Source organism: Zerene cesonia, chromosome 19 (assembly GCF_012273895.1).
Source record: "Zerene cesonia ecotype Mississippi chromosome 19, Zerene_cesonia_1.1, whole genome shotgun sequence".
NCBI lineage: Eukaryota > Metazoa > Arthropoda > Insecta > Lepidoptera > Pieridae > Zerene > Zerene cesonia.
The window spans coordinates 4329974-4344705 of record NC_052120.1 but is presented as its reverse complement, the minus strand read 5'-3'; the positions used below and the strand labels follow the sequence as shown (position 1 = coordinate 4344705).

Below are 14732 nucleotides of genomic sequence, written 5' to 3'. Positions count from 1 at the left end.
CATCTATAAATAACAACGCTATCAAACTCTATTTTGCTTTCTCATAAAGTACTAATTAAACTTGGACATATCTGCGTCACTCTATAAACCAAACCCTCAAATTAAGCGACCCTTGAGTCGAACTATATTTTATTATTTTAAACTCTTTTGCTGAGCTGTTAAGGTGCGTATTTATTTGATATTTTTTCCTCAACAGCGGGGTTGAAGTCGAGAAAAAAGCACGTGTTCTATTTGGGATTACATGTGCCCTATAAACAAAAGGTTCTCTATATTTCGCCATCATGGCCTTTATTTAGACACATACGTAAGAAAAGAGAATGAAGTTAAACATTTTTAATTCCATAGACACGTACGTAAGAAAAGAGAATGAAGTTAAACATTTTTGATTCCAATTGCGTACACGTAAACGTAGGACATCACTACGTAACTACAAGTTAAAAAAAGCAAAAACTACGTTTTTTTGAGTTCACGGAAAATTTTGAACATACAAAAAATAAATAGAAAACTATTTATAGCATTGCTAATGTTTATGAACAATTATTGCTTTATATTCCTTAAATTAACAAGCAGCTAGATTTTTTATCTGGAATTTCAGGAATAAATGACTCCGAATTCGAGTATCCGATATTTAATTTCCTATTCTTGCATAATTGCATAATCTGATGATGATGATGCAATTATATGCCCATATTTGTTCTCATTGCAGGGACAAAGTCCTCCAATGAGGGTTCATAATTCACCTCTCTGGCTAAGTGCAAGTTGGCAGATGTCACAAGTCATGGAACTTTAAATTCTTGGACTTGCCGGTTTCCTCACGATGTTTTTTTTTTTATTCTTCAGCCGCCAGGAAAAGGAAATAACAAAAACAATTCTTAATAATTTTTATCTAAATTACAACAAAGTATCCTAAACTAAACTAATCTATGAAATTTTAAGTATGAAAATAGAAATGAATTTAAGCCTCGGTCGCCTTGGGATCAGCAGTTGCGGGATTTCCTCAATCAGGGGTGAAACTGTACAACGTCCGCGATTGAAATCAATTAGAAATTTTTATCGCTGTTTTTTACAATCTTGTATCTATATCATAATTCCAAGCAAATAATTTGTACTCGTTGTTAGAAAATTTGAATATTGCACACTCAGGTATAGTGTATTTTAAGAAGCACTGAATGCTTTTTGCTAGATATGCAACTAACAAGAAAATAGGATATAAACAAATATCAAAAAGTAGGCATTTGATCAGTAGTAACACAAAACCTTTAAATATTAAAGGTTAGAAAAAGAATAATTGGCCGAATTAAAGAAGCAAAACGTTAAATTGAGAGAATTGCTTACGATCGTAAGCTTCTACCCGAGTTCTCTAGCTTTAAACAGTTTCGCAGCGACCCTTTTGTGTAGCGTTTAATCTGTTACTCATGTAGTGTCCGTCACTATTCACGTACTGAGTAAGCCGCCGCGCGGGAACCGAGCGTATGCAGCGAGCGGCGAGCGCCATGTGCACACACAATAGCCGCATTCTCATGGACTCAGCCTCACTAAGCTGATTGCGTGACGTCATTACATTTAGGGTGGTGCACATTGATGCAATCGAAACTGTTTAACTTTTTATACATGCTCACTGCACTCTTTATAAGCCCGCATTTTGAGTTACAATCTTCTTAGCTGAAGTCTTAATGTTTGAATAGTTAATTCTGTATGTTTGATAACATGACGATCGTTTGACTTGCTATTTCTTTGTATTCCTTGTTAAGAATTACGTATGATAGGGCAATTTAGTAAATTACTCAATAATTTGTGTTATATGCAACGAAAAACCTTCGGAAGCTAGTTAAATGTTGCTTTATGCGTTTACATAACATCTTAACAAGGTAAAGTAATGGAAGTGTTATATTAAATCAACATAATCGTATTCACAAAGTCCCCTAATGCAGGTTATAGGCGACGAGATCCTAGCTTACGCAGGGATCACTGATCGGCGTATAAGCGCTACACGTCTCCATAATCCAACATGTTAAACAACTACAGATTTAACTTTGTTCATACATTCAATCGCTACCTTAATAAAATAATAAACTCTTATTAGAAATTGTATCTTCATCTCTACAAGAGCGGATGCAACATGTCCATTTAGGATCGATTTTGGACTCCATTATAGTTATTTGTTATTAAATAATATTCTCTTTTGGTTTTATTTAACCAAATATTTTTTTTATTGGAATTATATTTACATTTACTGTCGTATTTTTTTAGTCTCTCGTCGATCTATCACATTATAATTAATGTTACGTGAAAAATTGTGAAAAATCATTAATGCTGTTTTAATTTAGGTATTTAGAAAATGTATCAAATAAATTCCTTTGTATTTTACCTACATTTTTATTAGATAAAAAGTACTGAAGTTTTGAAAAAACAATGGAATACGAATAACTTTTTTTGGTATGATTTAGTCTGAATACATCAGATCAGATCTTTGGAATCTGTATAGTTAAAACCTCTTTGTGTTACAGCCGTGCAGCACGAGCGTGGTCCACGAAAGCCCAAGCTGCACGCCAGCTCATTAGGCTCTCTGCCTCCACCATCGCTGGCCCACGCTCACAAGCCGCACCCCTTGAAACTATCACCACCTTCGCCTTACACACCGCTACCACAGCCGTTTAATTTTCAGGTACGACTACATAGCTAGATTTCTAGCTTCATATTATAATAGCTGATCTGGTGAACGTTGTTATACCAGGGCACCCTTATCACTTAAGATGGGTTGGTTCTCGAGCTTCAATTGAAAATTCGTGGTAATCGAGACGGGAAAGGCATGCAGTTAAATAAATAAAAGTAATTAAATACCTTCCGTTCAACGAGTGATATTGTTTTAGTTTAGCATCAACGGCCTGAATGACTCAGCACCTCTGAGCACGGCATCTTCAGCAGGATCTAGTGGGGCTGGAGGCACGGGAGCCGTCAGTCCTCTGCCTCTTATCACTGAACCCTTTCTGGCGCCGCCACCACCAGGCCTACTTCACATGCTCATGTCAAGTGATAAATGTCAGGTTAGTTTCCAATTGAATGTGTAACAAAGCATTGTTATCAATTAAAGTAATGTTAAATATTTTCCTACATAGTTCTATACTATTTGTGGGTAGGCACTACTACGAAATCATAAATTATTTACGTATTTTATAGTTTAAAGTTCATTCGATTGCCCGAAATTAATTAAGGATGTATGGGAATAATTTCAAGAATCTAGTACGTCAACACTTTCTTTCCCTTCCTAGTTTGGCTCAATAATTTATCTATGTGTATGTATTTAGTTGGTATTTATTTTATCCTATATTCCAATCCTAAGTCTCCTTTATATATTTGAAATTAATATTTAATTTGTTTTATATGTATATATATATAGAATGTTGTACGTATTTGTGTTATGTATTTGTGTATGTGTATATGTATATATTATATTAGGTATATGTTGTACGTTGTTTTTCTATTTTGTTTCTCGACCCGCCAAAAATCTATAATGCGTTACCTTTTGCCCGGGTTGCCTGGAAGAGATCACTTCTGAGTGATAAGGCCGCGCAACAAATTGTACTCTTTCTTTTTTACTTGTTACTCATATATATTTTTAAGTTTCCTGTACAATTATTTGTTAAAGAGTAATAAATAAATAAATAAATAAAAATAAGTAAAAAAAATGAAAAAGCAAAGATAATTTTGATCCCTCTATTAATTGTAAGCACAATTTAATGTTTAATAGGAACTAATGTGGAGCGCAAAACAGCTTCAACTTCAAGGCGACCCGACTCTACTTCGGCCGCCGCAAAATGCTTTCGGTGCACCCTTGGCCCCTACATGGGAATTGTTACAGGTAAGATATCAATCTAACCTCACAACCGAATTAAATTGTAGCATGTCAATGTAGAACAAAGACTAGGATGGGAACTGATAGAATAGATATCTACTTAATATGGATACAACTACTCTACATTATACGTTAAAGTTGTAGGTATAGGCAATGTTTATTTAATTAAAACCAGAAAAAGACTCATTTATTTTTCAGTTTTTAGATCATAATGTCACATTGTTATGATTTATTATGATTAGATATATGAAAAATACCTTTCTTAAAGAGTGTATAATTAACTGTTTTATTGTGCTACCTTACGTTTCAAACTGTAAGAAATAATTAACGATCGTTAAATGACAAGTATTTCTATGTTTATTGAAAACAAAGCTATTTGCTTTTAAGTAAATGCCTTTGTGACTTATAGGGCGGGATCTAAGCCGCGATTGGGCGCCGCAGGGGTGACTTTTCGCCTACTTGACTTACCCCGCCCGTTGGTCGCGATACGATACCATGGCTTTACGCCCACAACGATACAGTACCTAATGTTTCGCATCCCCGCCTAAAATGTACCAATTTTTTATTTTAACTAAAAAGTTAAGTTTTAAATAAGGTACTATGTACATTTAAATTAATTAACCGCCAAATAAACCTAACATAAAATCAGATATATAATATAATGTATAGTTATTTAAGGGTTGAATCCTGTTCAAATAGCAAATACATCTACGTATTACACAACTTTTCATTGTATCTACATAAAGAATTACCCTATCTAGGCTCATTAAAGCACGTTTTTATGTCGCAGCGGGCAACTGCGCTAGTGGTTTCCCTGATGGTAAGCGATCACTGACGCCCATGAACGCCCATGAACAACACAAAAGGTAGTGCCCCGGCGAATGCGCTGCTCGCGTTCGTTTATGGGTTGAAAAATAAGGAATTGATTAACGACCGCAAAGAAGAAATGTACCTGGAAGGATCAGGAAAAGGATACGGGCCTTTCGGCTTCACTATTCGCCGAACGAAACACAGTAGCATGCTACTATTTCAGGCCGGTCTTCTGTGGGGGTGTGGTGTTTCCCTTGTGCGAGCTGGCTCAAATCGTGCCGAGGCGTCCTCGACTTCCACATATAAAATTTTTCATTCATTTCTAGGAAACCAGTGCACGGCTATTATTTATGGCTGTGCGTTGGGTGCGATGCTTGGCACCTTTTCAAGCGCTCGCACCATCGGACCAACTAGTCCTGCTTAGGGCAGCTTGGAAGGACTTGTTTCTATTACATTTGGCTCAGTGGTCGGCGCCGTGGGACCTCGCCCCGCTGCTGTCGGCGCCCACGGCCAGAGCTCGGTTACCTCCAGAACCATTGGCTGATTTAGAACTAAATACTTTACAGGTACCTATGTTAAAAAATGTTTAATGAAATATATTTGCATACACGTATTACAATATCGAGTCGTATCTTTTGCATAAACTAACAGCCCAACAACAATAACAATGTAGGTACCATCAAATCCACTGTATTTATATAAATAACTTAATTGGTATAGAAGTAATTGTTATAAATTGATTTTTAGGAAATACTGTGCCGGTTTAGACAAATTGCCCCCGACGGCAGTGAGTGTGGATGTATGAAGGCGATAGTTTTATTTTCACCAGGTAAATATATAATTATAACTTTGTACAAATGTACCGATATTTTTTTCCAAATCTATAACAAATGTTTCAAAATTATTTAGTGAAATAAGCATAACGTATTTTGTAAATCTATACCAATAAACTTAGCTACCTACTATTTATGAATTAATGATAACAACCAAAATTTCCTAAAACCTTTCTTAGGATTTGGGTACGGAATCAAGAGGTACTGCAGGATCCTATTGCTAAGACTTCGCTGCCGCCGTCGGTTTGTCTGTCTGTCTATCCGTCCGTTTGTCACCAGGCTGTCTCATGCACCGTGATATTTAAACAGTTGAATTTTTCAGTTGCCACTGTAAAAACAAATAATAAAAAATCGAACAAAGCAATAAATAGTTGGTAAAGTTAATTTATTCCTACGGAACCCTTAGTGTCGTGAATCTGATTCAATAGACCGATTTTTTTAATATGCATTGGGGTGTCAATTAGTATTTAATATATGAAGAACTTACAGACACACCCGGCCTTAGTGAAACCCAACCAGTCGAAATGCTGCAGGATCAAGCGCAATGCATTTTAGCGGACTACGTTCGGTCGAGATATACTCGCCAGCCAACTAGGTATATAAATGTATTTTTTAATTTTGTTATGTAAGTAATCGTTATAGGAATAAGACGGAATATTAAATTGTATATCTATTATTATTCATAGTCAAACACGTTCTGGGGTATTATCATCCGACATTGAAGCAAATAATAAATAAGAACCAATAATTTTTCTCTTCTAGGAGACAACCTACCGCCTACTAAAAAATCCATAGATATAGTAAGACATAGCAAATAGCTATGATAGTATTTTTTTCCAATTGTCCACACGATATGTTTTTGTATTATTTGGCAATTTATATTCTTATTTTGCAACGTAATTGACAAAAAATATATAATTATTTCCCAACAGATTTGGTCGATTATTACTTTTACTGCCATCATTACGGGCGGTCCGCCCACGTTCCATCGAACTGCTGTTATTCCGGGATACAGTGGGCGACGTGTCTGTAGCCACTCTGCTTCATGATATGTACAGAATGCAGCCAGCTCCTACTCCAGCATTTCAACCGATACCGACAACAGATCATTGTGCTTCGCCTTAATACTTTCGACATTGATTTCCTTCATACAAATTCAAAAATTCTACGCAATAGTTATATGTATTTGTTTTTTTTTTTTTAATTGTTGAGAACATCCTTTTCAATTGTATATAAAAATGTTATGCGGTGATTATAATGAGATGAGTTTAATACAGAAGAATACTTGAATGGAAAGATTGAGCATAGTTCGGCAAATATTATTAGATTCTGGAATATTGTTGAGGAGTAAAGCTTTTAGAGCGACTATCCTATGCTTTTCAGCTAAATAAGATGTTATATAAAACAATTGTTATTAGGGAATAAGATTAAGTCATTATTGGAATTGTGTGAATATGTGTTAATAATTTTAAATCAAATTGTGATCTTATATGTATATAATCAGTGAATGTTTCCGAAGCTGTTTCCATCCTAAAACCTATATTTATAGTTCTTTTAAATATGTATAAGTAAGTAGGTGGGAATATGAGTTTGTGGACGTGTATGTACTTATATCTAGTCTTGAGTACAGAATATTAGGTACTGAACTACATGAATGAATATATCACCGAATGTTCAATTTATTCTAGTCATCGCTCTAGTCACTATTGTATATTTAAATTATGTAAATTTTACAATACTAGATTCTTAGGTAATTGAAAATAATGTACATCATATTGTATAAAATATAAGCAAATAAACATATCTCTATTCGAAAAAGACTTTTAGTACCTCTTATCAGGGTGCCGAAGCAGTGATATCAGTAAGGCCATCGAGACGAGATAGAAACTGTAAATATTCGTTTGTGTTCCCGTCTGTGTCCCCCAGCGGCAGTTTATTTGATATGCAGGTAATGACAAATTTTGTATCCAACTAGCTGCGCCCCGCGGTTTCACTCGCGTAAGTCCGTATCCCGTAGGATTATCGGGATAAAAAGTTGCCTATATGTATTCCAGTTGTTTTTGCGTGAAAGAGCAACAAAGACACACATATATCCTTACAAACTTTCGCATTTATAATATTAGTAGGATTAGCAGAAATATATTACATAATATATATTGGTAGGATTTTTAAATTTGTGCGTCTATTCAAGACGCAGCTGGGTCGAACGTTTACGATATCGCTGGATTTCAGAAACCGGTGGAGGGACTTATGCGATTTCTTATATACACTGCGTTTAAGTTGTGTGTCACTTTTACAAACGCCTAATTTATTAAGTAAACCATTTTAAAAAGTAAAAAATAAAAATAAAATGTTTTTGATGTAGTTTTATGCTTTAGGTAACTAGGATAGTATTATGTTATTTGTGCTTTAATTAAGAGAACTAAAGAATGGAAAATAATAATGACACTTAAAATAGGCTACAACTTCTGGTTAAGTTCAAAAAATCCTGAAAAAGTCTCACGAAATTTATGGACGCCTCCTTAGAAACATAAATTTTCACCGAAATTCACTGAATCTATAAAAAGACAAGTAAATAAAACGTAATATCGGGAACATCATCGATACACCGACCAAATTCGAATGGTGAATAAAACAGCAATGGTGAAAAACAGACTTACTTATTTTCACGGCACAGCATGTAGTCAAAATGTAGCGGAAAACTGTGTGCGCCTAAGCTGAAAAGGGAAATTGATGGGAATGAGTGGTGTGCGCGGTATGAATAGAACCAGCCTCACCGGTACTACACAAAGTAAGGATTACAGCTAATATTACATTGCAAAGCGTTAAAAATTAGTCGGGTTGCATTACCGGATATGCTACCGTGTCACGAAGATAAATGGAAAACAAAATTAAGTAACATAAATGGGAGTTTTGGCAATTGCAGTCAAAAGTTTAAGGATATGCCATCACAGATAAATAATCAATCATAAAGCTCTCATTAGTAGCACATAAGATATTCCAGATCTCGATCATTGTAGGTAAGTGGACAGAAAATGCCCATCAGACTGAACAACTTTTGCCAGGCCATTATTTCTATTTATGTTATAGTAAATCTCTAGAACTTACACGTCGGGAGTTCCAAATTTACGACTTTTGTACCTAATACAACAGAAAATGCTCATCAAACTGAACTGTTTGCGTGTTTATTTAGATTTTGAATCGACTTTAATCCGTATCCGTATATACTACTCTTTGACTTTTACGAGTACCTACATTACAATTACGAAACACTTTAAGGAAATGCAGATATCTTGTTAAATTGATCATCTTTAGATCTTTAGATGGATAATATAAGTCCGATTATTCCCCTTGCCCCTTCTTTGCCTCAGTTTCACATGTTTTTTCCTTTAGTTTGCTTATAATGTACATTTTGGAATATACACAGATAAACTTGAAGGTCAACAAAAATAAAAGCTCAACAAAATGTATAGTCATTTTTATTTTCAAAGAAGCCAATAGTAAATAGCACAATTTAAATCATCCGAGACTGTCATGAAAACATTGTTGGTATAAAAAATAATCTAGAACATAAATAATAAGTTTTTGCTAAATATCAGCCAACTACATTTACTTTGCTCATTGAATGGATAGCTTCAACTGTAGACAGATCTACGGAATCATCCTCATCAACTTCAGGCTTTGGAGTTTCTATTTTTTCCAATTTTGGTGTACTTCTTGGAAAATCTAGTTTGCTCCAAGCACCAGGCTCGGCTTTCTTCAATTTTATTTCAACTTTAGTTCCCAACATTGAAGCAGTACTCTTATCTACATCTATTACCTAAAATATATTTAATTGTTTAATTAACCTCATTTTTTAATTATATGCACATATAAAATTATACACAATAGTATTTTATTATTAATAGAGAGCAGTTTGATATTATGAGTATTTTCGATATGAAATTATGGACAGGTCTATTAGTAACCCATGTGTTTAAATTATCAAACATGAAAACAATCCTTTTTTTCATTTGAATAGTGAGTTTCAATAAGCAAATGATTAAGGTTGGGTCTTATGCCCATTAATCAGTAATGTCTAGCCATATTATACTTAATTAAATAATTACTTACATTGGACTGTTTAAGTTCAAAAACAAATTTCATATCTTCAAAATTACCTCATAGGTGAAAGTTTAATTCATTAAGAAACACAAAGAATCAAAATCCAAAATAAAATAATAAAAAAAAGTGAAAATAACTAATTCTTACGCCTCTTAATTCCAAATCTAGTTCAAATGCAGCATTTCCCTCTTCACAAAAGAACAACTTGACATTAAGCCGAATTGGATTCACTTTAACATAACTAGCAGTTGGATCATACTTCTTAGCATATACACTGACTATAACATAATCGGGGGTTTGATGCCAGTCCCAGCGACATTTTATTGTCCCTGCTGCTGTTGTCTGAAAAAAAATTATCATACTGTATAAATTTTAAAGAGCACCAGATTCATAATAAATACTTATAAATTTTAAAATTATGTGTGGCGACTAGCTAACCAGCCACACAACCAATTCTTCATGCTTGTCACCCCCTCACCCTCGCTTTGACAATGAATGTGCACTTGTTTGTTCCTTATATATTGAAACATATCTTACAAATTAAATGTAATTATGGTGGGACAAAAAAATCACATATTTTGTTAACTTCTCGCAATAGGGAACACACAGGTCTTAACCATAACCACAGTAAGGTAAGGACATGGCTTCCAAACTTGCCTTAATGAAATATTTTTTTTCAACAATTTGTCAATTTTATAGTGTTCATTTTTTAAAATGGTATTTTGCAAGTAGTAATATTTCTGTATATATTGTTTATTTACACAAAAATTTACAATGTAAAGAGTTAAAATGTTTGCAAACCTCTTTAAACCATTTGTGAGTGCCAGTTGTACAGCCAGGTTGACTTAAGAAAGTGTTGAAGTCAGTAGTTCTCTTTTGGCAACATGACCAGAATTTGAGACCTTCATGGAAAATGGGACAACCGGGATGGTACATACATATATTGTTATTGGTCTGAGGTCCCTCATAAGATGTGTTACATCCACCATTTTTGCAGGTTGTCCCAATTGCAACAATACTGAAATAGATATGGTCTGATAATACATCTATACAATGGGTATAGATATGTGTTAGTACTAGTCATATGTTAATCTGACTAGACCAACACCAACTATGCAATTTATTAATTTCTTACAATAACTATACACTGATTACATTAAAAACAAAATTCTTAGCTTTCTAGCTAATGATTGATATTTGAAATAAAAGTTAATTAGACAGTTTCAATATTAATATTATCTTAATACAAAGTATAGTTTGACTTGTTATTTTTTCTATACATGATGTGCTGCATATTACATAATAAAACTGAAGTTCTTTCTTTTTACCCATCATCAGTTGTAGAAGCTTGCTGTGATGTCTTGAGAACAGTTTGTTTTAAAGAATCTGCAACTTTTGCTACCAAAGTCACCACTGGTGTCTCAAATGGAGGCCTTGGCAGCTGAGGCCCAACAATTGGTGCTCTTACTTCTATAACTTCCTTTTTTTCCAACTCTTTATCTAAAACCTTCTTTTCTGGTTCTGGTGGTTTCTAAAATATTACATTTCAATATAATGGTATGCTTTAATAATCATTGAATGCAAACTGTTTTATAAAGGAATGTTGATACTTTTTAAACTGCGGATTTACTTTCTACACAACAGAGTAAGTTACTCTACTGGATAAATTATTAATTATTATACAAGCTGTTTCTTTATCAAACTATGCATCAATAGCATAAATGAAGCTGATATCACCATGTAAAAAAAACACAAAATACGACAGTACAAACCGTATTTGAATGTAAAGAATATGTGCATCCTTTTATGTTAAGAAACTCTGTAAAATCGACACTTTTCTTGTTACAGCACGACCACCCCTTGTAGGCATCATGAAATACAGGTGCACCAGGGTGATGACAGCATTCCTCTTTAAAACGATACAAAAATTATATTTATTTTCTGTCAATAATATATTATTTTCATGGAATTAGCACTTTACCTATAATAAAAGTAGACCATCCGATCCCAGATTATAAATAAATTGTTAAAGTATTTATAAAACAGAGAATAAATCTAGAAAAATCTACCTTTGTCATTGCTATTTGGATCAAAAAGTTGACCACAGCCCCTGTTGTAACATTGAACAAGATTTTTATTTTCAGGCATTGTTCCAAAGAACGAAAAATATCCGTATTGATAAAAAATATCAGCACAAATATGAAATAACGACTCAAATTAATATTTAAACACACACACGTTCCGACTTCATAAGGCGGCTAAGTAACTTGAATCTTGAAATTTTATTTCAATTTTAATGACACTTGTCAATTTGTATTGGCATTTGACCTGTTACATTTTTTCCAACAGTTGCCAAGAAAATAATATTATGGCCACAGATAATAAAAATCTTTACTAGTACATATAAGTAGGTTCATAAAATTTTTACTAGTATTATGGCTAAAGTTGTATAAATTCACCACGAAAGACAGCTTAATAATCTATAAAAGACAGCCACAGCAAAAGAATCAAGGATCGGCTATTTCTACAGTGATTTGAACCCATTGACCTGTAAAACCCGAAAGAAAAATTATAGGCGATAATTAAACGAAGGATTGCTTTAAAATACTCAATTAAATATATGTTGACATTTCACACACCATCATTAACAACTAGATTTTACAAAATATTTTCTTCCAACATTATAACAAAAAAAAGGTCGAGGACTCGTATACTATCGTGTGCATATTTTACGCCAATTTGAACACGTCCTAATACTATTTACTAATATGTGATACAAAAAAGCGAATTGTGACCCGCATCCACTCGGGAATACTATCCGTAATATAACTATTTTTGTTGCATAACTATTTATGCAACAAAAATAATTCTGGAATCTCTCATTGATAAAAAAATGTATTATAATGCAAGAATATTTAAATTTGAGTGGAGTGGAGTTAGTTAAAGGTTATGATTGAAATTTAACACATACACTGTCAAAATTAAATTACAGTTGGCAACATTCTGTCTACACCAAATATCAATTCCGATATTGCGAATTTGCGTAGGCGTATTTTTTATTATGGAATTGTTAAATATATAAAGGAAATTGTGAATATATAATCATTGTAAAAATTCCTCCTTTTATTTATTTATAAATTTGAATTTTTGGGTGCGTTTTTTTTCATTCATTTCAATATGATTGGATGACAAAATAAATCAGTGTAATGTAGGAACTCTAAACGATAGAAAATGTAGAAAAGCCCGTTGGAAAAATGAGAAATATGTTGCGATAGTGGCGGTGTTTAGTTAAAGTGTTAACATGAATTTGATGCGCAAATTGCGTGGTGCTTCCGCCTCCACATCGGCGGAGCCCACAGAGGCAGCAAGTTCTCATGTTCAGCTGGGTTTAATGCACCTTAAAAAGTTATTTGCTGAATACACTCATCCGGCACAACCGCTAACAGAAAATGAAAAAGACGACAAGCTTTACAATATGCTTCCGCTCTTTTGTAAGGTAAAACGTTAATTATTGAATAAATAAAAAACATTTCTATGTTTACATATACCATATATGGATCAATTGTGTAAACAAACAATTTTTTTTTATCCAATACGTTATTTTTATCGATGTTATCACTATTATCAAGAAAAGTTAATATAAGACGATTTAATTTGTTTTCTATGTTTCTTATTAGGTATTTGGTGCAAGTCCTTCAACTGACATGAATGAAAAGTTTTGGGATATACTTTCCTTCTGTCAGCAAGTATCAAAACTTATGGTGTCAGAGATTCGCAAAAGAGCTAGTAACCAAAGTACAGAGGCAGCTAGCTGTGCTATTGCTAAGTTTCTTGAAATAGAAAACTCGGAAGAATCAAGTAATGGATGGATGCTTTTATCCACCTTAAACTTGTTAGCAGCTGGTGATCAATCACTTATTCAGGTTACAATGATATTATGTGCTTTAAACAGTTAATTATTTTCTGTACACATTTAATTTTGAGTTTTATAGCATTTAAATGCTTTATAAATGAGAAATTTTGAAGGAATAGAAAAAAGAGATCATGGTTGGCCAAGAGGCTAGGCGTTGCTACTGCATTGCTGATGCGGGTTTGAATCCCGCCTCGTGATGAAACTTTTCTATTCTTTCAAAATTTCTTAATTTCTGTACAGATAAACATGAATATATTTTATTGAATTCAGTATTATTATGTAACAGACATTAAAAAAGTTACTAGTATTTATACTTATATATTCTTTATTATATATCAGATCATGCTTCTTCACAACATAGTACATGTTGCTTTGATATCTATACTAATATTATAAAGCTGAAGAGTTTGTTTGTTTGTTGGAACGCACTAATCTCAATAACTACTGCTCTGATTTGAAAAATTCTTTCAGTGTTAGATAGCCCATTTATTGAGGAAGGCTATACATGTACTACAGGTGAAGACGGGGCGGACCTATATAATATATAAATACTTATATAAAATACATGTTGCAGTCCTATTAAAGCTAGTCTTCTTTTTAGTTCAAGCTCCCTCTTACCAACCTATATTCAACTATAAATTTAATATACAAATTTTATAGGTGATGACAACTGCAGCCATACCATCAACATTAGTTAAATGTTTATATTTGTTCTTTGATTTACCTGAAATACCTGAGTCAGAAGCTGATGTTCATGATGATAATAGTGAATTTACACCTCGGGAAAGAAGAATTCTTTTACAGAAAATTTTTGTTCAGGTAAAATAATTTGTTTTACCATATTTATCAGACATTGAATGTTTTCTTTCTGATGTTAACATGATCAACATTTTATCTCAACAAAGAAATTCCTATTTATAAATTGCACATTATTCATTTAGGTTTTAGTAAGATTATGTAGTCATCCATTTCCATGTGAGGAATTAGCAAGGAAGGATGATTTGAGCCTTCTTTTTTCTGCAATTACGTCCTGGTGTGCTCCCCATAATATAATGTGGAGGAAATCTGCAGCAGAAGTATTAATGACATTATCTCGTCATGGCTTAACACAATCTGTAGTACAATATATACATAGTGAGTACAAAGCAATCTTCTAACCTTGCTATAATTGATATGCATGTATATAATACAATATATATATCATATAATAAATAAATGT

General features: G+C 33.3%; 3 protein-coding genes across 4 annotated transcripts in view; 2 read left to right on the top strand and 1 right to left on the bottom strand.

Annotated features, from left to right (window-relative positions):
• The window catches only part of LOC119834517 (nuclear receptor subfamily 2 group E member 1), a 23737-nt gene extending 17116 nt beyond the window's left edge, over nucleotides 1-6621 (top strand). The window contains exons 4-10 of the mRNA XM_038358906.1: nucleotides 2508-2665; nucleotides 2871-3044; nucleotides 3749-3859; nucleotides 4990-5229; nucleotides 5411-5492; nucleotides 5977-6091; nucleotides 6429-6621. Coding sequence (XP_038214834.1) covers nucleotides 2508-2665; nucleotides 2871-3044; nucleotides 3749-3859; nucleotides 4990-5229; nucleotides 5411-5492; nucleotides 5977-6091; nucleotides 6429-6621 — 1073 coding nt within the window. The remainder of the gene's footprint in view (nucleotides 1-2507; nucleotides 2666-2870; nucleotides 3045-3748; nucleotides 3860-4989; nucleotides 5230-5410; nucleotides 5493-5976; nucleotides 6092-6428) is intronic.
• A 2338-nt stretch (nucleotides 6622-8959) lies between these two features.
• LOC119834587 (cysteine and histidine-rich domain-containing protein) lies at nucleotides 8960-11886 on the bottom strand. The gene is made up of 6 exons (XM_038358983.1): nucleotides 11670-11886; nucleotides 11373-11509; nucleotides 10929-11131; nucleotides 10402-10618; nucleotides 9748-9942; nucleotides 8960-9316 (listed from the first exon to the last, which is right to left on the bottom strand). Exons 1-6 carry the CDS (start codon nucleotides 11746-11748, stop codon nucleotides 9092-9094), a joined length of 1056 nt encoding a protein of 351 aa, XP_038214911.1. The 5' UTR covers nucleotides 11749-11886; the 3' UTR covers nucleotides 8960-9091.
• A 706-nt stretch (nucleotides 11887-12592) lies between these two features.
• The window catches only part of LOC119834182 (WD repeat and FYVE domain-containing protein 3), a 27302-nt gene continuing 25162 nt past the window's right edge, over nucleotides 12593-14732 (top strand). For both annotated transcript variants that reach the window (XM_038358489.1, XM_038358488.1), the window contains exons 1-4: nucleotides 12593-13096; nucleotides 13278-13523; nucleotides 14174-14332; nucleotides 14455-14647. In XM_038358489.1, the coding sequence (XP_038214417.1) occupies nucleotides 12902-13096; nucleotides 13278-13523; nucleotides 14174-14332; nucleotides 14455-14647 (793 nt within the window). In that variant the 5' untranslated portion in view covers nucleotides 12593-12901. The remainder of the gene's footprint in view (nucleotides 13097-13277; nucleotides 13524-14173; nucleotides 14333-14454; nucleotides 14648-14732) is intronic.

Excerpts from the sequence above, each read along its gene's own strand:
- LOC119834587 (XM_038358983.1), bottom strand. The coding sequence starts at position 11,748 with ATGCCTGAAAATAAAAATCTTGTTCAATGTTACAACAGGGGCTGTGGT. Across the intron at positions 9,943-10,401 it reads CTCACAAATGGTTTAAAGAG|ACAACAGCAGCAGGGACAAT; the intron begins GTTTGCAAACAT and ends ATTTTTTTTCAG. Across the intron at positions 9,317-9,747 it reads TAGATTTGGAATTAAGAGGC|GTAATAGATGTAGATAAGAG; the intron begins GTAAGAATTAGT and ends AATATATTTTAG.